This window comes from Neovison vison, chromosome 7, assembly GCF_020171115.1.
Source record: "Neovison vison isolate M4711 chromosome 7, ASM_NN_V1, whole genome shotgun sequence".
Classification (NCBI taxonomy): Eukaryota; Metazoa; Chordata; class Mammalia; order Carnivora; family Mustelidae; genus Neogale; species Neogale vison.
In genome coordinates this window covers 198273779-198298053 of record NC_058097.1, presented here as the reverse complement: position 1 = coordinate 198298053, position 24275 = coordinate 198273779, and the positions used below count along the sequence as shown (strand labels likewise).

Sequence of the window (24275 nt, the reverse complement as noted above, 5' to 3'; positions counted from 1 at the left end):
ATTTTTGTCTTTGCTGACTCATCTGAAAGTCCACTGCAGATGAGATTTTACCAATAAGAACATTCTTCTATGTAGCCAAAATAATACTTCCACACCTAACACGTTTAACATTGGCTAATATTGACTTTTTCATATTTGAATTTCCTTAGTTTCAATAATATTCTTTTTTTAAGACTTTATTTTTTTTTAAAGATTTTATTCATTTATTTGACAGAGAGAGAGATCACAAGTAGGCAGAGAGAGTCGGGGAAGCAGGCTCCCCACTGAGCAGAGAGCCCGATGCAGGGCTTGATCTCAGGACCCTGAGACCATGACCTGAGCCGAATGGAGAGGCTTAACCCACTGAGCCACGCAGGTGCCCCAAGACTTTATTTTTAAGTAATCTTGACACCCAACACAGGACTCAAATCCATAACACCAAGATCAAGAGTCACACATTCCACCAACTGAGCCAGCCAGGTGCCTCAGAAAAGACATTTTTAATATTTTGGCATACCTATTCTTCATAATTTTGTTCTACCCCTGTATCTAAGGCAGAAGGAGCTTGCTGTGTTGAATAATTTCTGTATCTAGCATTATGTTAAGTCTTTTAATAAGTGGTCTCAAGTGATTTTTGTAAAACCTCTGGGAGACAGGAGACATTATACCCATTTTACAGATGAGGAAATGTGCTTCAAATATTTGGGTACTGTCTCAGGGTTACATTACTGATAAATAGCAGAGATGAATCCAGATCTGTCCAACACCAAAACAAGGCACTTTTAGATTATGAAATCATTAAGAGCAAGGACCACATAATACTCTCATTGCTGGAGAACTTACCTGGTTCAAAAGTCTCCTTTTGCAGATCCAAATTTGAGGCTCTGAGATGGGAAGTGTTGGGTCCCAATTTGAAGCACTGTTAGGAGCAGAAATTGTCTCATATTACTGTTCTAGAACAGATTTTGCTAGGAGGTAATATATACACTTTGTAAGTTACTGCACTTCTAAAATGTAAGAACAAAAAAGGAACCAAAATTAGTCCTTTAGCTTTTGAAATACAATCACTTCAAAAGTGTTGTTGGAAAACCAACTTCCGTGCTTCAGACCCAAAATATAGCAGAAAGACAAGCGTTTGGGATAAAGAGGAACAATAGGTTTATTGGTTTGCCAGACAAAGGAGCCTGCTGCAAGCTGTGGCCCTCAAAAACTGTAAGCCCACTGGGGCTCAGAGGAATGGGCTGGGGGGTTTTATAGGTAAATACAGAATCTAGCTGGTTTCTATAGGAATTGTATAGGTGCTGCCAGACTCCTTAGTCCTTTTCAGGGTGGTACCAGCTTCCTGAAACAAAAGGCTAAAAAAGGAGGAGGGGGGTTTGACAGAGAGGAAAAAGGTTACTTTAAAATCAAGCTTTGCCGAAGCATTGGTATAGATTTTGATCTCTGTTCAAGTCTATGTTTTTAAGTGGTTTCAAAGGTATCTTCAGGAACTGTCATCTGGTATCACTCTAACTCACACTTCCACTGAGAGCAGTAAGCCTTCTGGCCTCAAAACCGATTTTCCTTTTCATTTATTTAACCAACTATTAAGAACCTACTATGTGCCTGGCAAACAGTGTTATAGGGAATGAGGAGTAGCCCTCAACAAAATAGGCAAATTTCCCGTTGTCCAAGAGCTGATTTTCTGGAGTTTATTCAACAAATGTGATAAAAAATAATGAATGCTTATATGGTGCTTTCTTAACCATTGCAGGTCACTAAGTGCTATGCAATGAATGATTTTGGGGAACAAAGGCTAAAGAAGTACAGAAAAAAAAACAAAAAACTTCCTTACAACTTACAGCCCATTGATGAGTACTTGAGACAGGCAGAGTGACCTTCCTCCAGGAACTCAACTGCTTCAATGGTAATACTTTGCTAGAGGCATAAGGCAACCTTTGTTTGATCTTAGCCTGACCTCCAGGATCCTCTAAGTCTTCTTTAACGTATATAAATCCCTTTGGCAGTGTCCTTCATCTCTTTTCCCCACTTCAACTGCCCCCGCCAAGATATATGTTAGCAATCATCCTCCAAGCATATGGGCCACTGATCTCATCTGAAGCGTCTCATGACTAAAGTTCTACTAGGCAGTAGTAAACGATCCCTCAAGGTCCTGGAAACCTTAGAGATTTACACTCTCCCTAACCCCCTCCCAACTTAAAAATATATTATCAGTCACTCCCCACAACCCCAGTGCAGCTCTTCCTGCCCACAGTTCCTGTCCCTGTGCTTTAAAAACAAAACAAAACAAAACATCTTTTTTGCACAGATGTCTCAAGACTTCTTTTTTTTTTTTTTAATTTAAGATATTTATTTATTTGTCAGAGAGAGAGAGCACAAATAGGCAGAGTGGCAGGCAGAGGCAGAGGGAGAAGCAGGCTTGCCACCAAGCAAGGAGCCCAGTGTGGGACTCAATCCCAGGACCCTGGTATCATGACCAGAGTGAAAGGCAGCTGCTTAACCAACTGACCCACCCAGCTGTCCCTCAAAAATTCTTTCTTGACCGTTGGCTCCTGGACCCCAACATTTCACATCAGTGAACATATTCCCTTGTTTCAGTTTTCACAACAAACCCTGCCTGTGAGGTAGTTGTACTATTGATGAAGTTCTTGAACCTAGGTGAGGTTCAATGGGGTGAGGTTCGGAGCCGACGGCTAAGAAAGAATTCTTTAGACATCTTTGGTGCAAAAAGGTGGTTTATTAGAGCACGGGGACAGGACCCGTGGGCAGACGAAGATGCTACTGTGCCGGGCATGTGAAGAGTGGCTGGTTATATACACAGGAGTTGGGTAGGTGAGGACAAGGGGGTGTTCAGAAGGGCTTTTGGGGTAAAGAAGACTGTCAAGATATTGAAGGCCTGGTTACTATCAAGCCAAGGCCACTTGCCCTCTAATGAGGCACTAACATAAAGACAATTGGGAGTCTCCTGGTGGAATGTTACATTCCTGCTATCAAGCGTCCTTGTTAGTGAGATTTAGGTTTAGAAGATATTTAACTTTATTTACTTTTCCTTCTACCTCAGCCTCCTTCGGTTTTTATGGAGGGGAGGGTGACATTAGGGCTTGAGGAATTGAGTTATGTGCCTTTGGAAATTGGGCTATTGATAAGGTAACTTCTTTGTTGTAAATCTCAAGGACATTTGTAAACCAAGGGAGACTCCTGCCTTGCAGGATTGTGATCTCTGCAAGCTATTTGTTTTCCTTCTAGGGTAGTCAGGGGTGCCTGAGGAATGTGACACGTATCACTGAGGGGAGCAGGTGGAGAGGGGTGCAAGGTGCCAGCTTTTGCTTTGTCCTCAGCCAGCCTCCTGCTCCCTCATCACTATGATCATCCTCATTGGGGAAGAGGAAATAGGAACAGAGAGCGTAAAGAGACTGCGTAGCCAGTAAGTGGAAGAGCTGGACCTTGATCTAGACAGCCTGGCTGTCGTGGGGGCTCTTCAAGAGGTGCCTATGAGCTCCTCATACAGTTATCACACTACCTATCTGCAAGGGAGAGGAGAGGTCCTGAGTTGGCAGGCTGGGGAGAGAGCAAAGCCTAAACACTGAAGACTAAACAGAGGGGCAGAAGCGCCAGCCTATGACGGGAGAACACCTATAGCCTGGCCAGCCCAATTTATTTTGGGCTTCCTTTCTTTCTCTCTCAGGATCCGCCCCCCATTCTCTCTCTCCTTCTCTTTCTTAGGCTCCCACCCACCGTGGAGCTCAATGCGGGGCTTGAACTTACGCCCCTGAGACTGAGAGACCTGAGCTGAGATCCCGACTCCCAGGCTTAAGCAACTGAGCCACCCAGCTGTCCCTCCCTCCTTTCTTTCCATCTTTTTACCGTTTTCCCCTTCCTTTCTCTCCTTTAACTGCTTTTTTCATTGTGTTTGTTTACTTATTTAATATCGTCACTATTAATTGATGAACTGTTTCCTAGTGCTTCATTTTTTAAAACCTCGTGAGTAGAACACTTTGCATTTTTAGTTTTCGGCAAAATAATTAAATCCAACTGGGAATAGCCGCAGCTAGCTTCAGTTTGTGTCTTAAACGCCCTTTGGGGGTAAAACAGGTTGGTTGAAGCCCGGTCAGCTTCTCGCTGTCACCGTCGCGATCCCGCTCCGCGGTCCGAACGTGTTCCGGAACCAATGTAGGAGGGTCGCGGACGTCGCCGGACCGGTTTTCCTGAGAAGCCTAATCGGTGGTTCCTTTCGGGTTTCCCTCAGCGCGCATGCGCTGCCTGCGCTTCGCCGCTCCCGCCTCGGGCTCGGGCTAGGGCTCCGGGATGTCCGCGTTGTGCGACCCTCCCGGGGCCCCAGGGCCTCCCGGGCCTGCCCCGGCCACCCACGGTCCCGCGCCGCTCAGGTAGTTAGAGCCCCTGGCATCTTCCCCCCATCGCGCGGCCCTGCGCCGATCCCCAGCCTTCTCGGCAGAAACCCGGATCCTACCTCGAGAACTCGTCAGGGTTCTCAGAGATTCCTGGTCGGGTGTTCCCAGAACTCAGGGACTGCCTCACCAAAACTCCGGGCTCCAGTGCCCGCACTCCTAAGACCTTGGTCTTGCCTCATCCTAAACCCTAACGCTTAGTTACCCCAGATTCCGGCCTTGTTTTCCCAAGAGTTGGGGATATCAGAAGGCTTGGGAACCGAGCTGTCCTACCCCTTTTAGACCCGAGAGAACCCAAGGTCCCCCGACTTCATGGAGACTGCCTGGAAACCCAGGCCCGGAAACCCACAAAATGCTTCCCTCTAGCCTTTACCTTGCCCTCCAACTAAGCTACTCTCCCTCACCTTAGGGTGGTTTGTTTATTTATTTATTTAAGGAATGAGGGCACGGTCGGAGCCCTATCAGCCCTTAGAGGATGCGGTCTTCTTTGGCAGAAAAGGCAGTAAGAGGAAGGGGACTTTGCCTCTTCCCATAACACTGGTTTCTGAACACCCAAGACTGAAGCTATATGTTTTGGGAGGGGAAGGGCTGAAAAGCAGGCATTACGTTGTCTGTATCCTGGGACACCGTGATTCCTAGGCACACAGAGGATGCCTGGAAGGTGGTTGTTGATGTGGAGTTCAGGTGGTGGGTGCTTAGGAGGCTTGCAGAATATGGGAAGAAACAGGTACTAGGAAGTCTTAATGAGGGACAAGTTTAAGCTTAGGATTTTCTTTAAGAGCTTGTGTTTTGGGGGGCACAATCAAGCAGAAAGGTGTTTTTAAAGCAGATGTTATAGCCACACAATATATATTTACTCAATTAAGTGAATACTTAACAGAGTACTTCCCATATGCCAGGTGCCTCAATAGAAAGGCATTCCATGTTGAAGAGCACAAAAATGTTTACTACCCTGTTGGCGTTTATAATCTGATCACTTAACCTTGGGTTTCTTATCTGTAAAGTGGGATCATACCTTATTGGGGCTGTTGTCTGGATTGGAATAATACGCATAAAGTTCCTAAGAGGGTACCTTACATGAGTTACCTAGCATTGATATTGTTATTGAAAGAAAAGTATTTATTGGGTGATGAGTGTGAACTTGATACGGTGCTTAAATGCTTCATGTACATTATCTTACGAAGGAGGTACAGTTATCCCTCTTTTACGTGGAAAGAAGCCAAAGCTCACGGGGGAATGTAATGTGCCTAACATCTTGCAGCGCTCTAAGTCTGCTTCTCTTGCTTCCTTCCAGTGCTCAAGAGCTGTCCCAGGAAATCAAGGCTTTTCTGACTGGTGTGGACCCTATTCTGGGCCACCAACTCTCGGCCCGGGAACATGCTCGCTGTGGTCTTCTCCTGCTCCGCTCTTTGCCACCTGCTCGGGCTGCTGTGCTCGACCACTTGCGAGGAGTCTTTGATGAGAGTGTCCGGGCCCACCTGGCTGCCCTGGATGAAAGCCCTGTGGCTGGCCCCCCTCACCTCCGTCCACCCCCACCCTCCCATGTCCCAGCTGGGGGACCTGGTCTAGAAGATGTGGTGCAGGAAGTACAGCAGGTGCTGTCTGAGTTTATCCGGGCCAACCCGAAGGCCTGGGCACCTGTGATTAGTGCATGGTCCATTGACCTCATGGGGCAGCTGAGCAGCACATACTCAGGCCAGCACCAGCGTGTGCCCCACGCCACTGGCTCTCTCAACGAATTGCTGCAGCTGTGGATGGGCTGTCGGGCCACCCGCACATTAATGGACATCTATGTTCAGTGTCTCTCAGCTCTCATTGGTAGTTGCCCAGATGCCTGCGTGGATGCCTTGCTGGATACCTCTGTCCAGCATTCCCCACACTTCGACTGGGTTGTGGCCCATATTGGCTCCTCTTTTCCTGGCACTATCATCTCCCGAGTTCTCTCCTGTGGCCTTAAGGATTTCTGTGTTCACAGTGGGGCTGGAGGTGGAGCTGGTGGCAGTGGTGGAAGCTCTTCTCAGACCCCCTCTATAGACCCGTTCCCTGGATCTCCTGCTATCCCTGGGGAGAAACGGGTGCCCAAGATTGCCTCAGTTGTAGGCATCCTAGGGCACCTGGCCTCCCGCCACGGAGACAGCATCCGCCGGGAGCTTCTTCGAATGTTCCATGATAGCCTGGCAGGGGGCTCTGGGGGCCGGAGTGGTGACCCGTCCCTTCAGGCCACAGTTCCTTTCCTACTGCAGCTGGCGGTCATGTCACCAGCTTTGCTGGGCACCGTCTCTGGAGAGCTGGTGGACTGCCTTAAGCCCCCAGCTGTACTGAGTCAGCTGCAGCAACACCTGCAGGGATTCCCCCGAGAGGAGCTGGACAACATGCTGAATCTGGCTGTGCATCTGGTGAGCCAGGCCTCGGGGGCAGGTGCCTACCGCCTTTTGCAGTTTCTGGTGGACACAGCTATGCCTGCCTCAGTCATTACTACCCAGGGCCTGGCTGTGCCGGACACTGTACGTGAGGCCTGTGACCGGCTGATCCAGCTGCTGCTGCTGCACCTGCAAAAACTGGTTCATCACCGGGGAGGGTCTCCTGGGGAAGGGGTGCTGGGCCCGCCCCCACCCCCCCGCCCTGTGCCCTTTCTAGATGCGCTAAGGAACCACGTTGGAGAGCTGTGTGGAGAGACGTTACGATTGGAGCGGAAGCGCTTTCTCTGGCAACACCAGCTCCTGGGCCTGCTCTCTGTCTATACTCGGCCTAGCTGTGGACCCGAGGCCTTGGGCCATCTCCTGAGCCGGGCCCGAAGCCCTGAAGAGTTGAGTCTGGCCACCCAATTATATGCAGGGCTGGTGGTCAGTCTCTCTGGCCTCCTGCCTCTGGCTTTCCGAAGCTGCCTGGCTCGGGTACACGCAGGGACTCTGCAGCCTCCCTTCACTGCCCGGTTCCTACGTAACTTGGCACTGCTAGTGGGGTGGGAACAGCAGGGTGGTGAGGGCCCTGCAGCCCTCGGGGCCCGGTTTGGGGAGTCTGCATCAGCCCATTTGTCTGACCTGGCTCCTCTCCTGCTACATCCTGAGGAGGAAGTAGCTGAAGCTGCTGCCTCCCTGCTGGCCATTTGTCCCTTTCCTCAAGAAGCCCTGTCCCCGTCCCAACTCCTGGGGCTGGTGAGAGCTGGAGTACATCGCTTCTTTGCCTCTCTGAGGCTGCATGGCCCCCCAGGTGTGGCATCGGCCTCTCAGCTTCTCACTCGCCTCTCTCAGACCTCCCCAGCTGGGCTCAAGGCTGTCTTGCAGCTGCTAGTTGAGGGAGCCTTACATCGGGGCAACGCAGAACTGTTTGGAGGGGAAGTGGATAGGGACAACGAGACTCTTTCGGTTGTCTCCGCTCCTTTGGCCTCTGCCTCCCTGTTGGACACAAACCGTCGGCACACTGCAGCTGTGCCAGGGCCTGGAGGGATTTGGTCAGTTTTCCATGCTGGAGTCATAGGTCGTGGCCTAAAGCCACCGAAGTTTGTCCAGTCGCGCAATCAGCAGGAAGTGAGCTATAACACCCAGAGCCTGCTCAGCCTCCTGGTGCACTGCTGCAGTGCCCCTGGAGGTACTGAATGTGGGGGCTGCTGGGGGGCTCCCACCCTGAGCCCGGAGGCAGCCAAAGCAGTGGCAGTGACCTTGGTGGAGAGCGTGTGTCCTGATGCAGCTGGTGCTGAGCTGGCCTGGCCCCCTGAGGAGCATGCCAGGGCCACAGTGGAGCGGGATCTCCGCATTGGCCGTCGCTTCCGGGAACAGCCCCTGCTCTTTGAGCTGTTGAAGCTGGTAGCTGCTGCTCCCCCAGCCCTGTGCTACTGCTCCGTGCTCCTGCGGGGGCTACTAGCCGCCCTTCTGGGTCATTGGGAAGCCTCTCGCCACCCTGATACAGCTCACTCTCCCTGGCACCTGGAGGCATCCTGCACCCTGGTAGCTGTCATGGCAGAGGGAAGCCTCCTGCCACCAGCCCTGGGTAATATGCACGAGGTATTTAGCCAACTGGCTCCTTTTGAAGTGCGTCTGCTGCTGCTCAGTGTCTGGGGCTTTCTCCGGGAGCATGGACCATTGCCCCAGAAGTTCATCTTCCAGTCAGAGCGTGGCCGCTTCATCCGGGACTTCTCCAGGGAGGGTGGCGGTGAGGGTGGACCCCATCTTGCTGTGCTGCACAGTGTCCTCCACCGCAATATTGACCGCCTGGGCCTTTTCTCTGGCCGTTTTCAGGCACCTTCGCCGTCCACTCTCCTTCGGCAGGGGACATAGCCTTTTCCAAGCTTCGGAAGCCAAGGGAAGTTGAGCAGTGAGAGAGATAGGGGGCTAAGGTGCTGCAGAAAGGTGGAGGTTTCTCTTCTAAAACCCTAGGCTAAAGAGCGCTGTCACTTTTTTCCTCCCTCACTTTTTTTTCTAAATAAAATTTGCCGAGTTGAGAAAAGCAGAGTCCAGTGCCTCTGTCTGATGCTTAGAGCTGGTAAAGTCGGACAGCGCCTGGCTCTGGACCATCCCACCCTCCGCCCGCAAGCCACGCCCTTGGGCCCGCCTGACGCGGGCGTTTATTGTGTGCGCTCTGCCAATGGGGCAGTCGCCCGGCCGCTCTCTGGTCGGGCCAATCAGAAGGCCGGAAGGGGCGGGCACTAAGGTACGTGGCTCATCGCGCGCGGGGGGGAGGAGAGGCTCGGGGTCAAGGAGCAAACCCGGCACAAGATGGCGGCGGTAGCGGCAGTGGCGGCGCGTAGGAGGCGGTGAGGAGCCCGGAACCCGGGGACACGCCCGGGACGCCCCCAGGCCCCCCAAACCCCATATCTCTCCTTCCTGTGTGTCCTCCTGAGACTCTGTTACTCCCCCCGGCCTCGTGAGCACCTTTTGTCCCTCTGGAGGTGGCCTCAGTCTCCCCCGGTTTCCTCGCGGTAGATCCGCGCGGCGCTGGGGGCCCTTGCTTCTGGGGCACCCAGCTCCAGCCCGGCGGCTCATGAGGGCCGCAACCGCTCGCTCTTCTTGGCCTTGGCCGCTCTCAGCCGCCCCCCTCCCTTGGCGGCTCGCGGCGGTTTACGCTGCCGCCTCTTTCCTGCAGTGTGCGGGGACATCGGGGCGGGGACTAGACGCGGCAGGGCCTCTGGGAACGCAGCTCACTGTCCTTCGGGCCCCTTATCCGGGAAACACCGCGGACTGCTGTCCCGTCTGCCACTACCCTTCTTGCCCTACGCGCCCCCCACCCCCACCCCAGAGCCCCGGACCCTGCCCTGCCCTTGTCTTCACATGGACACCAACCCTAGCTTTTTCGGTGTTCACGGTCGCTGGGCACGGCTGGGGCAGGATCCCGTAAGTTCACGGTCTCTCTGGATGATGGTGCTCAAACACAACATGGCAATCGAATGTTTTGGTCTGCGATCTCGAGTTTCTATTACCGAAAAAAACGGTTCGAAACAATCACCAACGCCACAAAGCGTTTACCTGGACATAACGGATGTACTGGGGTGGGAGAGGCATGTCCTGTGACCAGCAGTGAAAAAAAAGATTGGACTGTAAACTCAACTCTCTGAAGTCTGTGATTTGAAACAATAAACGGGTGCACCTTACCCTGCGGCTCATTCCTGACTTTGGCTTGTGACCACCTCTTGCTCTGGGGCGTTCGAGGCATTTCTGAGTTCCTAGGGCCTTCCAACAGGTCACTTCTGAAAAGAGCTTTTAGAAATCCTAACCTCATTGGCATTTCTCCCAAGCCCATTGCATAGATTGTGTAACTAGAACTCCAGAGGGTATTTAACCCACAGTACTTATGATTACTGCCGCTTTGGGCAGGTGGACATGGGGTCAGTGGTGCAGGGTGCCTGCTGCGGTCACTCCTCAGGACCTGGGCCATAAGCTTAGCTGTTGAGTTTTCTTGTAGCATTTCTTCTTCTTTTGTTTCTAATTATTCCTTCTTGGCCTATCAAAAGACAGTGCCTGGTGTTCTCACTTTTCTGTGTGTTCTGCATTGCTTTTCACATTCTTCTGGAACTGGAGGACTATGTTCTGCCATCTCCTTTCTGGTGATTTTCCTTACCTTTAGCTGTCAAACAGATTGAGGCTAATGCTGGAAACAATGTATATATAGTCTTTAGTTACCTTGTTAACAGTTTGCAAAGTTTTAAGATTTTAAGAGAAGCCTGTGTTTGTTTTCTCTTCCTATTTAGGACACACATTTAAGAGTGTGCTCCTGGACAACCCACATCTGTTGCTGGAAAAGCATGTGTAAAATGCAGATTCCACCCCGGGATTTGGGAATCTACATTTACTAAACACTGCAGTTAATTCTTAACAGTGAAGTTTGAGGACCTCTGTTTAGGATTTACTGAGAATGGATGAACATGCCTTTCAAACTAACTTGCTTAAATAGGTCAATTAGTCCTTTGTCATTTGATAGGACGTTGGGGGAAGTGACAGTGTGTGGTAACCTTGGGGTAATGGTCCTCAATGAGGCAGGCCCTGCTGGGAGGTGGTGAGCTGTATTGTGTATCATGAAGTACTTGGGCCCCAGAGTCAGGCAGAGCTGAGTTCGATCCCAGTTTCACCCCTTATTAGCAGTTTAGTTTTGGATGGATTATTGAACCTTTTGTGCTTCAATTTTCCCATCTGGGTAAAACTCTAACCCTACATTCACCAAGTAAACAACGAAAGAAATGAAAAAGAGGTAGTGTGTATCAAGAAGAAGTTTTGAATGATGGTCGCCCATTAGTATTGTTTGAGGAGATTTTCAAAACTGATGCCCAGGCCCCTGTTTGTATCAGTTCGATCAGAATCTCTGGGTTGAGACTGATAGTTTTAAAAACTTCAGGGAGAGTTGAAAACTGATGATATAGGCAGTTAGTCTGGTGTCTGGGGATATGTTAGGATTCAATACATGTGGCTATGGTTACCCAGTAGTGGTGACTGACTTTGAAGATCTAGCAGCAGGATGCCGAGGGTGCTAGGGATATTGGGATTCTAGGTATTCTAGCTGACCACAGGCCAGCTGAGGGTACATCTTTAACTTTTCCACTATAACTCCACCTAATGCCTTGCCCGTGGAAAGGCATGGCTGGCTTTGTTTCTCTGTTCCTCACATGGTGCCACCACTTCCCCTGGGACTGGCTGTTACTGCTCCTTTCCTCTGAGAAGCTGATGTAACCAGAGTCAATACCAGGGCCTCTGAAGGCCAAAGATCCTGTGTCCACTTCCTCTGCCTTTTGAAGGGAAGGTGTGAGCGAGCCAACTTCTCAGGCCTGACACTTCACCCCATGTCCACGCTGCCTTCTCTTCTATTTAACCAGACTCCTTATATTTCTCTCCCCCTTTAGGGTTGTGGTGGGAAGGGGCCTTTCCCTGTGAAGGTGGGGCCTTTTCTGACCTCTGTGCTGATTGTTCCCTCTTTGTCTTTTTCCTCTGTAGGTCTGGGGCAGGTTTGGTACTTGCTTGTTTAGGGGTTTGCCTGGGAGTTACCCTTGCTGTGGATAGAAGCAACTTTAAGACCTGTGAAGAGAGTTCCTTCTGCAAGTATGATATTTCTTGGAGAGTGGGGTGGAAAATAGGGTCCTGTGGGAGGTGCTGTGGCAGGTGGGGGGTAGCCTGGGGACACTGCAGGTGGTAGAGGGACCAAGGAACATTGGGGAACCTTCCTTCCCATTTCACTTGGCAGGAGGCAACGAAGCATACGGCCAGGCCTTTCTCCATACCGAGCCTTGCTGGACTCTCTACAGCTTGGTCCCGATGCCCTCACAGTCCGCCTGATCAACGAGGTTACCAAGGTCAGGGAAGAAAAGGAGGAGTCTGGTGGGGGTGGGGAAACACTTGCTAAGGGGTAATTTGTCAGAGGTGAACCTATAGCCAACATCCTGTCCCAGCCATCTTGGGATTTTCTGAGGAATTCAGATCTCAGGTCCCTTAGGTGAGGGGCTAGAAGGAGGAGACCCCCTCAGGAGGGAGTCGGTTCAGAGGGCATTCTGTGGTGTAGCCCTCTCCCTTCTCCAGATCCAAACCTCTACCCCCACAGGTAGTGCTGGTGCTGGAGCTCCAGGGGCTTCAAAAGAACATGACCCGGATAAGGATTGATGAGCTGGAGCCCCGGCGGCCCCGATACCGGGTGTCAGATGTATTGGTGGCTGATCCCCCGACATCTCGGTAAATTTTTCTTGAGAAACCTGTGCATTTCCACGGTCCTTTTCTCCTTCCCGATGAATCTTTATTTGGCTGATTTTTTTTTCCCCCCACTTTGGGATAGCAGCTCTCTAGTATCCTTGCCGCTCTCCTAACCTTGCTCTGTTTCTCCCTTTGTTTCATGCATTTTCTTTTCTGCCCTTTTTCTTCTTTTCATTGTGCAGACAGATACTGCTTCCAGCTTTGTGCCAGGCCTGGGCTAGGGGCTGGCGATGCAAAAGTAAATAAACAGGGCCCCATTCTTGCTCTCCAGCGTCAGTGTCTGTGTGGTTGGTTCCTCCTGTCCTTTCCCTTCCCCTTATCAGATAGTCTTGATACGGTTCCTCAAATTCTTGAGTCACGACACAGTGTCATAATGAGTATTCCATGCATGGGGTTCTCTCTCTCTCTTTTAAGTTTATTTATTTATTTATTTTTTAGTAATTTCTGCACCCGACGGGGGGCTCAAACCCAACAGCCCCGAGGTCAAGAGTCGCATGCTCTGCCAGCTGAGCCAGCCCAGGGCCCCATGCATGGCTCTCTATTAAGTACTTAATTTAGAATATGATAAACCTTCCCTGTGTACCCTTTACCCAACCCAATCATATACTTCTCATTATTGTGTGGCCCTGACCGCCCCCAGAGGTGATTGTTATTCTAAAGTTATCATTCACTTGTCTTTTTTTTTTTTTTTTAAACATTTTATTTATTTATTTGACAGAGATCACAAGTACGCAGAGAGACAGGCAGAGAGAGGGGGGCTGCCTGCTGAGCAGAGAGCCTGGTGTGGGGCTCGATCCCAGGACGCTGGGATCATGACCCAAGCCGAAGGCAGAGGATTAACCCACTGAGCCACCCAGGTGCCCCTGTATAATTTTTTAAAAGATTTTATTTATTTGACAGAAAGAGAGGACAAGCAGGGGGAGCTGCAGGCATAGGGAGAGGGAGAAGCAGGCTCCCCGCTGAGCAGGGAGCCTGATGTGGGGCTCAATCCCAGGACCTAGGGATCATGACCTGAGCCGAAGGCAGATGCTTAACTGACTGAGCCATCCAGGCACCCTTCTAAGTTGTGTTTAAATAATTCTTCTCTATTTCCAGGTCATAAAAATATTTGTATTTTTTTCTAAATATCTTACTTTAGGGACGCCTGGCTGGCTCAGTCCTTAGAACATGTGACTCTTGTTCTCAGGGTCATGAGTTTGAGCCCCATGTTGGGTGTAGAGATTACTTAAAAAAGAAAAAAAAGGGGCGGCCGGGTGCCTCAGTGGGTTAAGGCCTCTGCCTTTGGCTCAGGTCCTGGTCTCAGGGTCTTGGGATCGAGCCCTACATCGGGCTCTCTGCTCAGCAGGGAGCCTGCTTCCTCCTCTCTCTGCCCGCCTCTCTGTGTACTTGTGGTCTTTGTCTGTCAGATAAATAAATAAAATCTTTAAAAAAAAAGTTTAAAAATCTTACTTTAAAATGTTAAGTCACGGGCGCCTGGGTGGCTCAGTGGGTTGGGCCGCTGCCTTCGCCTCGGGTCGTGATCTCGGGATCCTGGGATTGAGTCCCGCATCGGGCTCCCTGCTCAGCGGGGAGCCTGCTTCCTCCTCTCTCTCTCTGCCTGCCTCTCTGCCTATTTGTGATCTCTCTCTGTCAAATAAATAAATAAAAAATATAAAAAAAAATATTTCAAAAATGTTAAGTCATAATTTGTCTGGAGTAGTTACTTATATCTGGTATGAGGTAGAAATTTGGTACCATTTTTTTCCTAATCAAAATTTATTTTTCTGACTTTTCTACTGAATAGTCCTCCTTTCCTCACCCAACTGCCCTGCTACCTCTGTTACATTTCAAAGTTCTGAATATACTTGGGTCCACTGCCAGGCTCTTCTTCGTTCCTTTGGTGAATCTGTCTGCCCCTGGCACTGTCCCCACACCAACTATAGCTCTTAGTAGTCCCCCTCCCCACCGTCTGAAAGTGTCATCACTACTCTTGGCTCTTCGTGCTTCTTTTTATCCCTTTCGATCTCTTTCCTAGGCTTTCTGTCTCTGGCCGTGATGAAAACAGTGTGGAGCTCACCGTGGCTGAGGGACCCTATAAAATCATCTTGACAGCACGGCCATTCCGCCTGGACCTGTTAGAGGACCGCAGTCTTCTGCTTAGTGTCAATGCCAGAGGACTCTTGGCTTTTGAGCACCAGAGGGCCCCCAGGGTCCCGTGAGTACAGGGGTTGGGACTGGAGAAGACCTAGTAGGCTAGGGCCCAGGGGTGTGGTGGATTTGGCACTGGGTCCCTGGGAGGAGACAGGGTGGCAGGACCGCCAGGTAGGGGCTGGGGCTGAGGCTGGGAGAAGCTGCTGTCAGGGAGGGTAGGAAGCAGACCCAGGTCGCGGTTTTCTCCGTTTCCTGTACAGACCAGGAGGCAAGTCACCTTTGTCCCTGAGCTGTACTCTGGGCACCACCTCTGGGAGGCCTGCCTGGGTCTGCCTTTCCCTCTTCCCCTTTTCACACCATCACATTTCCCAGGTTTATTTTCTTCCTTTTTGTTTTGTTTTGTTTTGTTTTGTTTCTTTTCTGCCCCATCCCCCCATCTCTGGAAGTTTGTCGACTGAAACTCACTTTTATGTTTCTGTTTTTGTGTTGGTTTTGTGCCTCCTTTTCCCCTTCCCTACCCATTTCCTCCTGCCCCAGTTTCTCGGATAAAGTTAGTCTCACGCTCGGTAGCATTTGGGATAAGATCAAGAACCTTTTCTCTAGGTAAATCCATGGCCGCTGGTACTGTATCTGTTCCTCTGCCCTTACCCACCCTTCACTCTGGCCCCCAGGGGAAGGTGCCCCAGACCTTTCTATACCCTGCCCTTCACTCACCCTTCTTTCTCCAGATACGTGGTATCTGGTCCCTGGTCCCCTGGCTGGGAGCCCCCTGGGAGAAGGAAGATGAAATGCTGGAAGTCCTTAAGGAATGTAGGGAGCTTCTTGATTTGTGATGGGGTGGAGAGATGCTGCCCAAGGCTGGGGTTTCTGGCTCTTAGTGGGGGTGCACTGAGGCTCTAGGTGGAACTGCTTGCCAGCTGTCCTTGAAAACATTCTTCGGCAGAACCTCTTGTTTGAGTCCCTGCATATAGCTGTACAGGCTTGACCGTGGTATGACCCCCTTGCCTTTGTAAAACCCTGGTGTCTGGCCAAGAGGCTGAGGTCCAGTGAGAGTCGTTGGGGCCAGGTTCTCTCAGAGGCTGCAGAGCCAGCACTGGCATTCCCAGTCCAGGCACTTGAACCATCCTGCCTATCTCTTCTGGAACGCAGGCAGAGGCTGGGGATTGAGTCCTGTGTGTGTGCAGGCACCTCCTGGTGGCATTAATCATTTCCCTTTCTCATTTCTCTCCCCGTCCTTTGCATATTGATCTGCTCACTGGGGTCCCCTGCCAAGCTTTAACATTCAGTCCCTTCCTCCAATGCCTTCGTTCCTTTGGACCCTTGGCTCTCTATTCCCTTACCCCTCCTTCCACTAGCCCCTCGTCCCTGCCCCCTCTGGATTGGAGCAGACAGCTCTCCTACCTTCCAGGCAAGGATCAAAAGACCCAGCGGAGGGCGGTGGGGCCCAGCCGGAGGAAGCACCTGGGGATGGTGACAAGGCAAGTCAGTGGGCTGGGTTGTTGGGCACAGGGCTGGCTGGGAGGTTGGAGGGGAAAGGCCCACAGGAAACTTGAGCTCAGTCTCCCCATTGGGGATGGGATTTAGAAGAGGGTGGGGGAAGAGAGAGCTAGTGTGTGATTGGAGGTACTCTGCTTTCCTCCTCACAGCCAGAGGAGACCCAGGGGAAGGCAGAGAAAGATGAGCCAGGAGCCTGGGAGGAGACATTCAAAACTCACTCTGACAGCAAGCCATATGGTGAGGGACTGGGAGAGCCTCGGGCAGGGATGCAAGGACTCATTGTCAAACAGAAGCTCTGGAGCCCATCTTTTGCTTTCCTTCCAGGCCCCACATCTGTGGGTTTAGACTTCTCTCTGCCAGGCATGGAGCATGTGTATGGGATTCCTGAGCATGCAGACAGCCTGAGGTTAAAGGTCACTGAGTAAGTCCCATGGTGACATCAAGAAATGGGGGCGGGAAAGAGGGGTTGGGCGTTAGGGCTATGGAGTGGTATCCGTGCAGTTTGGACGCTCCAGACAAGCATGGATCACTTCCTGTGGCCAGATCACCTTTGGTGATCAGAAAATTCTCCTTTGAGGGGCGCCTGGGTGGCTCAGTTGGTTAAGCGTCTGCCTTCGGCTTAGGTCGTGATCCCAGCGTCCTGGGATCGAGCCCCACATCAGGCTTGCTGCTCAGTAGGGACTCTGCTTCTCCCTCTTCCTTTGCCCCTCCCCATTGCTTATGCACACTCTCCCTCAGAAATAAAACCTTAAATAAAGACAAATTTTTGTTTGAGGAAGGTTTGAGAAAGGGCAGGGGGCCAGTTCTTACCACTCTGTATCTGTGGGGTGGAGATTGTGGGTGCCACAGCCTAGGGCCAGTCTGTTTGTCTGCCTGCAGGGGTGGGGAGCCATATCGCCTCTACAATTTGGATGTATTCCAGTATGAGCTCTACAACCCCATGGCCCTGTATGGGTCTGTGCCTGTGCTCCTGGCACACAGCCCTCATCGGGACCTGGGCATCTTCTGGCTCAATGCCGCGGAGACCTGGGTTGACATATCGTCCAACACCGCAGGGAAGGTGAGCACGCAGGCGGGGAGCAGTAAGAGAGTGGCACGTGTTCAGGCCCGAGACAGTGGGTGTGCTGGGGGGATTTACTCTGAAGAGGCTCCTGGGGATCCCTGTTTAGGGACTGGGTGGGAGAAGGGGCCCTGAGCCTTGGGAGCAGCATTTGAGTTCCCTGGCCCTTCCCAGAAAACACATGCCCGTGGAGAAGGTATCGCTCCTTCTGCATTTATTGTCAGTGCATTTGTTAGTGACCATACGTCATGTACTAGACACTCTGGTAGGTGCTGGGGTTATATTGCTGTTGGGGTAGGAAATGTTCTCGCTCTCAGGGTGGAAGACAGATGTTAACACAGGTGAGAAGGCGGGGTGAGTTCTGCAGTGGTAAGTGTTGAGAAGGAGATGCAGCGGTCACGTGGTGGGGACGGAGACAGTGCTGTTTTAGAGGGCGTGGTCCAGAAAAGCCTCCCCGAGGAGATGATATCTAATCTCAGCCCAGAGTGACTCCTTAGGACCCCACTGTGTGAGGACTCTGAAGAGAACACTGCTGCTTTGTCTCTGGGTCAGGGACGAAGAGGGTGGGTGTCAGATCTGTGTGTCTGGTCTCCTCTGTAGACCCTGTTTGGGAAGATGCTAGACTACCTGCAAGGCTCCGGAGAGACGCCGCAGACAGATGTCCGCTGGATGTCGGAGAGCGGCATCATTGATGTCTTCCTGCTGCTCGGGCCCTCTGCCTTTGATGTGTTCCGGCAGTATGCCAGTCTCACAGGTACGTGCGTCCCCTCTCTGCCAGCCTGCAGCCTCCTCTGCTGGCCCTGTCTTCTTGAGAGAATGACTCCACTTTTCAAAAGTTCTGTGCCTCAGCCTACTTCCTAGCCCAGCACCCTTCACACTCTGTCTCATCGACAAGCCTCCCTTCCTTTCTGGGTGTTCTGGTGGCCCAGGTTGGGCCTGACCCCACTGTGACCCCCGTGCCTGCAGGGACCCAGGCATTGCCCCCGCTCTTCTCCCTCGGCTACCACCAGAGCCGCTGGAACTACCGGGACGAGGCCGATGTGTTGGAAGTCGATCAGGGCTTCGATGACCACAACCTGCCCTGCGATGTCATTTGGCTGGACATCGAGCATGCTGATGGCAAGCGGTACTTCACCTGGGACCCCAGCCGTTTTCCCCAACCCCTTACCATGCTGGAACACTTGGCCTCCAAGAGGCGGAAGGTAAGAGGGCTGTGGCCATGCTCGGTCTCCTCAGGCACAGCAGCCCTGGAGAGCTCTGAGCATCCCTGTTCCTTGCCTGCAGTTGGTGGCCATTGTGGACCCCCACATCAAGGTGGATTCTGGCTACCGTGTACATGAAGAGTTGCAGAGCCAGGGTCTGTATGTTAAAACCCGGGATGGCTCTGACTACGAGGGCTGGTGCTGGCCAGGTACGTGTGCCCAGAATTGAGGGAGAGGCTTTTGTGAGACCAGGAAGGTAGGATGGCCACCATTGTGCCCCGCGGAAGTTGACAGCTACCTTTAACTTGTCCTAGGTGCCGCTGGTTATCCTGATTTTACCAATCCTACGATGAGGGCCTGGTGGGCCAACATGTTCAGCTTTGACAACTACGAGGTACGGCAGCCCCTCCTCTCCCTGCATCTGTCATTCCCCCTCCACCTCCTTGAGACCGTCATTCTCTGCCGGCCAGCCCTGCTCTGGTTGGTTCTCTGTTTGTTTTGTGTTTTTTTTTAAGATGTATTTATTAGAGAGAGAGTATGTGTGGGAGTGGGGGGTTGCGGAAGGGACAGAGAGAGAAGGAAAGAAGCAGACTCCCGGCTGAGGCCAGAGCCTAACACCAGACTTGACCCCCACCATCCTGAGATCGTGACCTGAGCCAATACCAAGAGTTGGTGCTTAACTGACTGAGCCCCCAGGCGCCCCTGGCTGCTTATATTTTTCAGGAGGCCTTCTTGTTCCTCGTAGGACCCTGAGAAATACTTTTTGGATTCCTAGGCGTGCTCTGCTCTCACAGTTTGTTTTTTTTCCTCTTCTCTCTCCTTCTGTCCCCATTTTCTGCCTCGTGTACCTAGGGCTCAGCTCCCAACCTCTATGTCTGGAATGACATGAATGAGCCATCTGTGTTCAATGGTCCTGAGGTTACTATGCTTAAGGATGCCCAGCATTATGGGGGCTGGGAGCACCGAGACGTCCATAACATCTATGGCTTCTACGTGGTAAGAGGCCGAGCAAGGAGAGCCCAAGGGCTGGGGAATGGACATGACAGCAGGCTTTTAGTCCTCACTGCCCCTCCTCTGCTGTCTCCATCCAGCACATGGCAACGGCAGACGGGCTGGTGCTGCGCTCTGGGGGCCTGGAGCGCCCCTTTGTTCTAAGCAGGGCTTTCTTCGCGGGCTCCCAGCGCTTTGGTAAGATTTGGAGAATAGAGCTGTGACAGAGGGGGTGTGAAGGGCAGATCGGAGGAGTGGTGCACCAAGGCCTGCTTCTCTGAGAAATCTGCCCATGTGGCTGTCTGAGAGCAGTTGGCTGCCTGCCCCCCGTACCTGCGCACTTTAAGGGGATCCGGGGAGGGGAAGGTCCGGTCCCCTTTCGAGTGCTGTTGTGAATTCTGCCATCTGGGGCAGGGTCCTGGGGGCCCTAGAACAGAGGTGGCAGGTCAGAGGAGTCGGCTGTAGGAAAAGCGGGGCTCCCCCGCTGCTTGCAGCCTCCATCTCCCTCCTCTGCCTTAGGAGCTGTGTGGACTGGGGACAACACTGCCGAGTGGGACCATGTGAAGATCTCTATTCCTATGTGTCTCAGCTTGGGGCTGGTGGGACTTTCCTTCTGTGGAGGTGAGAGGGGGCGGAATTGGGGGTCTTGGTTTGGTGGGAGAGGAGCCAGGTAGAGGGCACAGAACCCAGGCGTGAACAGAGAGCTGAGAGTCTAGATTGGGGCCTGGGGGAGCTCCTTAGGTAGCAGCCCTCTTTTCCAGCCTGTTTCCTCCCTCCCCTCTCCCAGCGGACGTGGGCGGTTTCTTCAAAAATCCAGAACCAGAGCTGCTTGTGCGCTGGTACCAGATGGGTGCCTACCAGCCGTTCTTCCGGGCACACGCACACTTGGACACTGGGCGGCGAGAGCCCTGGCTCTTACCAGCTCAGTACCATGACATCGTCCGGGATGCCTTGGGCCAGCGGTACTCCTTGCTGCCCTTCTGGTACACCCTCTTCTATCAGGCCCATCGTGAAGGCATTCCCGTCATGAGGTGAGGCAGCCAGCTGTGTCTTTGTGGAGTGGGCTGAGGTGGCTGAGGGACAGTGGGGACTGGGCTCCATCTCTGGGCCTCTTTCACCATTCACCAGGGCCTCGGAAAGGAAGGAGATTCTAGTTTCAAGGTCAAGAGTAAGAAGAGACTAATGGGGATGAGTGGCAGTAAACATTGCTGCCGGGCATCATTCATCGCTATCCCCAGTGCCGGAAACTGGGCCGACAAGTATCCTCCCATCCTTGGGAGTAAAACAGACAGACATGTACGCAAATAGGCAAATAAGAAAATTGCCAACAGTGATAGGCTCTTTGAATAGGGTAATGGAATTTGGTTCTACAGATAGCTTTTTGAAGAAGAAGGATGTGTGAGCGGCACCTGGGTGGCTCGCTGGGTTAAGAGACTGACTCTTTTTTTTTTTTTAAGAGACTGACTCTTGATCTCAGCTCAGGTCTTGATCTAAGGTCATGAGTTAAAGCCCCATGTCGGGCTCCACGCTGGGTGTGGGGCATTCTTAAAAAGAGGGGTAGGGGAAGGGCATCGGAGGTGAGGTCTGACTAATGAGGTAGATGGACTTTTGTGATCTGGCGGAGGAAAATCCCAGCACAGGAGACTTCAGGTGCAGACATTCTAAAGTGGAAATGAGTTTGTTGTGTTCCAGGGATAGAAAGACCAGTGTGACTCAGGGTAAGGAACCAGAGGGAGAGGTAGGACATGACCTAGGAGATGAAAATTCGATGTGATCCAGGACGATGCAATGGCCACTGGAAAGTTGCTGTGTGGAATAGTTTCAGGAGGGGGCAGGGGAGGAGGAGGCGGCAAGGAGATGGGTGAGGAAGTTCAATGGTCAAGGGTAGGTTGCATAGCTAAGGCCTACAGCACAGTTGGGCTCTCTGGCTGCAAGCTCCTGGCTTGTACTTTTTTTTTAAAGATTTTATTTATTTATTTGACAGAGATCACAAGTAGGCAGAGAAACAGGCAGAGAGAAAGGAGGAAGCAGGCCCCCTGCTGAGCAGAGAGCCCAATGCGTGGCTCCATCCCAGGACCCTGAGATCATGACCCGAGCCAAAGGCAGAGGCTTTAACCCACTGAGCCACCCAGGCGCCCCACCCTGTGCCATTCTTATCTCCAGTTCCTGGGGTAGCATCTTTGACCTCTGCCAAGACAGCAGGTGTCTTCCCTTCTTGTCTTGCTTCCTTCCTAGGCCCCTGTGGGTGCATTATCCTCAGGATGTGAACACCTTCAGTATAGACGATCAGTTCCTGCTTGGTGAGAAATGGAGGGGACCATTGCTGGTGGGTTGGGATAGGGCTGAGAAGAAGTAGGCCCCTGTGGGAGAGGTCTGTGGGTGCCCAGGGAGGGAGGAGTGAGTGAAGCCGGTGGCGCAAGACAGCAGGTGTTTTGGTGCTCCCTACCTGGGAACTGGTCCCCTCAGTTCACAGCGGATTCTGGTGTGTTTTAGGGGATGCATTATTGGTTCACCCTGTATCAGACTCCGGGGCTCATGGCGTGCAGGTGTATCTGCCTGGCCAAGGGGAGGTGAGTTAAGGGAGAAAGGGTGTGGTGGAGAAAGGTGGTGAAGGGCAAGGAGAGTAAATAGAGTGGGGGCTCTGTGCAGTGACCTAGTATGTCTTTTGCCATCCGCAGGTGTGGTATGACATTCAGAGCTACCAGAAGCATTACGGTCCCCAGACCCTGTACCTACCTGTAACCCTGAACACTGTGAGTATGCCTGGCCCAGCTGCCAGCTCCGTCTGCCTGTCAGTTTCGAGAAGGGGAGAGTGTGTGCTTTGGGGTCTGGTACCTAAGTGGGCACAGATGGGCAAGAGCAAAAGACACTGCTGGGCCCAAGCCTGGACAGTGGGGCAGCTTCTTCCCGTTCTCGCCCTAGATCCCTGTGTTCCAGCGTGGAGGGACAATTATCCCTCGGTGGATGCGAGTGCGGCGCTCTTCTGACTGCATGAAGGATGACCCCATCACCCTTTTCGTTGCTCTCAGTCCCCAGGTGAGTGCGTGGGCAGGGAGCCCCTCAGCCCTCTGCATGCCTCCCTGGGATTCAGTCCCCAGGGGAGCGCCCCTTCTTCCCCCTTGGGCTCAGGCTCTTGCCTATCCCATTTCCTCCTCAGGGTACAGCCCAAGGAGAGCTCTTTCTAGATGATGGGCACACATTCAATTATCAGACTCGCCAGGAGTTCCTGCTGCGTCGGTTCTCATTCTCTGGCAACAGCCTGGTCTCCAGGTAGTGAAGCGCTCATTTGTCTGTGGTAGCCTGGGGGATGCTCACAGTGCCCTGTGCTCTTTTCTCAAATAGGATCCCGCTCTCGGGTCTCATCCTTCCTTCGGCTCTGACATCTTTCTCCCTGACTGGCATCTGCTTTTGTTCGCTCTAGCTCAGCAGACCCCAAAGGCCACTTTGAGACACCAATCTGGATTGAGCGAGTGGTGATAATAGGGGCCGGGAAGCCAGCAGCCGTGGTCCTCCAGACAAAAGGTGAGCGTGAGACTAGCCCCCAAGGTGGGGAAAGAGAGGAAGTAGGGGCAGGGCTGGGGACACCTTGCCTGTGGGAAAATAGTTGCTGTGCCGTAGCTGTTGCTGTGACCATGGAACGCTTTCTTTTTTCTCCCGACAGGATCTCCTGAAAGCCGTCTGTCCTTCCAGCATGACCCTGAGACCTCGGTGTTGGTCCTGCGCAAGCCTGGCGTCAACGTGGCATCCGACTGGAGTATTCACCTGCGATAACGCAAGGGCTGTTGGGGGGTGGGAGGGGTGCAGTGGTGATGAGAGTTCTTCTTCCTTCTGCCTTGGAGTTTGACCCTCCCCAGACTTCACCTTTCTTATCTGAAGACTCAGATTCTGCCAACATCTGGGCAGGATGAGAAGCTGTCCCTGGGCTCTGAATTCCTCCTGTGACCTCCTGACCTCTGCCACCCTGCTGACGACAAGTCTCGCATTACCTCCCAACAGTCTGTTGCTCTAACTGGAGCACATTCACCTGTGAAGACCTGGGGACCATGAGGCCCTTGCTTTCCCTTCTTTTTCCTTTCTTTTGGGGGCCCTGAATCTCCTCTAGACCCTCTTCATTCATACCTCTTGATGGTGTTGATGCCATTTCTTGGAAGAACAGGAGGGCAGTGAGCTTTAGGGTTCCTTTTCTCCTTCCTCTTCCCTTCCCACCAAACTGCTTTCCCTCCTTTTATTTCTTTCTCCCGCTTCTTCTCTGTCAGCCCTCCCCTTTTTATGCCCCACTGATACACTGGGACCACCCCTTACCTGATAAGGGATGAATGGATCAAAGGAGTGAGGTTGCTGGAGAACATCCTCTTCGCTGTCGCCCCAGCCTTTCCTCTCCCTGATTGCTTCTAGAGCTGCTGCAGTTCTGACGGGGGCAGTTCTATTCCCCCCGTCCCTTGGGGGAAAGAAGTTTCCACTCTTCCTTAAGAGGGGATGGGCATTAAACTTCTTTTGCCCCCGTTTTGTCCCCTTGGGGGGCATTCAAGATGGAGAAATTGGTTGTGGTTTCATCGAATCACGGTCACCTGTATTTATTGCTGGGAGAAGACTGGGGGGGGGGAGATGATCATGTGTGCCCAGGGTTGGCCCAAAGCCCTGGGGGGGGGGACTAACTAGGGGACAAGGGGGACTATTTGTGGCAATTTTTTTTACTTCCTCTTGGCCCCCAGCTGTGACAGGTTTTGATAAAAGGAGAAACAATAAAAAGATAAACCATAAATAACTGTTGGTGTCTGGATTCTGGTTCTGGCCTGAACCACAGATCCTCTGAAGCCTGAGGGCCTGACATTTTCATCTAACATCAGCA

At 52.2% G+C, this 24275-nt stretch overlaps 2 protein-coding genes across 3 annotated transcripts; both read left to right on the top strand.

Annotated features, from left to right (window-relative positions):
• Positions 1 to 4248: 4248 nt before the first annotated feature.
• On the top strand, positions 4249 to 8833 carry INTS5 (integrator complex subunit 5). The gene is made up of 2 exons (XM_044259465.1): positions 4249 to 4364; positions 5680 to 8833. The coding sequence occupies exons 1-2, from the start codon at positions 4285 to 4287 to the stop codon at positions 8657 to 8659; spliced, it is 3060 nt and encodes a 1019-aa protein (XP_044115400.1). The 5' UTR covers positions 4249 to 4284; the 3' UTR covers positions 8660 to 8833.
• Positions 8834 to 9065: 232 nt separating this feature from the next.
• GANAB (glucosidase II alpha subunit) lies at positions 9066 to 24188 on the top strand. Of its 2 annotated transcripts, XM_044259463.1 has the most exons (25): positions 9066 to 9135; positions 11801 to 11905; positions 12048 to 12156; positions 12402 to 12529; positions 14562 to 14741; positions 15215 to 15280; positions 16086 to 16155; positions 16324 to 16411; positions 16499 to 16595; positions 17054 to 17234; positions 17835 to 17988; positions 18201 to 18436; positions 18519 to 18645; positions 18751 to 18830; positions 19289 to 19432; positions 19528 to 19624; positions 19946 to 20047; positions 20214 to 20457; positions 21662 to 21726; positions 21920 to 21996; positions 22105 to 22179; positions 22349 to 22462; positions 22584 to 22696; positions 22848 to 22948; positions 23088 to 24188. In XM_044259463.1, exons 1-25 carry the CDS (start codon positions 9098 to 9100, stop codon positions 23195 to 23197), a joined length of 2901 nt encoding a protein of 966 aa, XP_044115398.1. In that variant the 5' UTR covers positions 9066 to 9097; the 3' UTR covers positions 23198 to 24188. The 2 variants fall into 2 exon arrangements, with proteins under 2 accessions (XP_044115398.1, XP_044115399.1); XM_044259464.1 differs by lacking the exon at positions 15215 to 15280.
• The last annotated feature ends 87 nt before the right edge of the window (positions 24189 to 24275 follow it).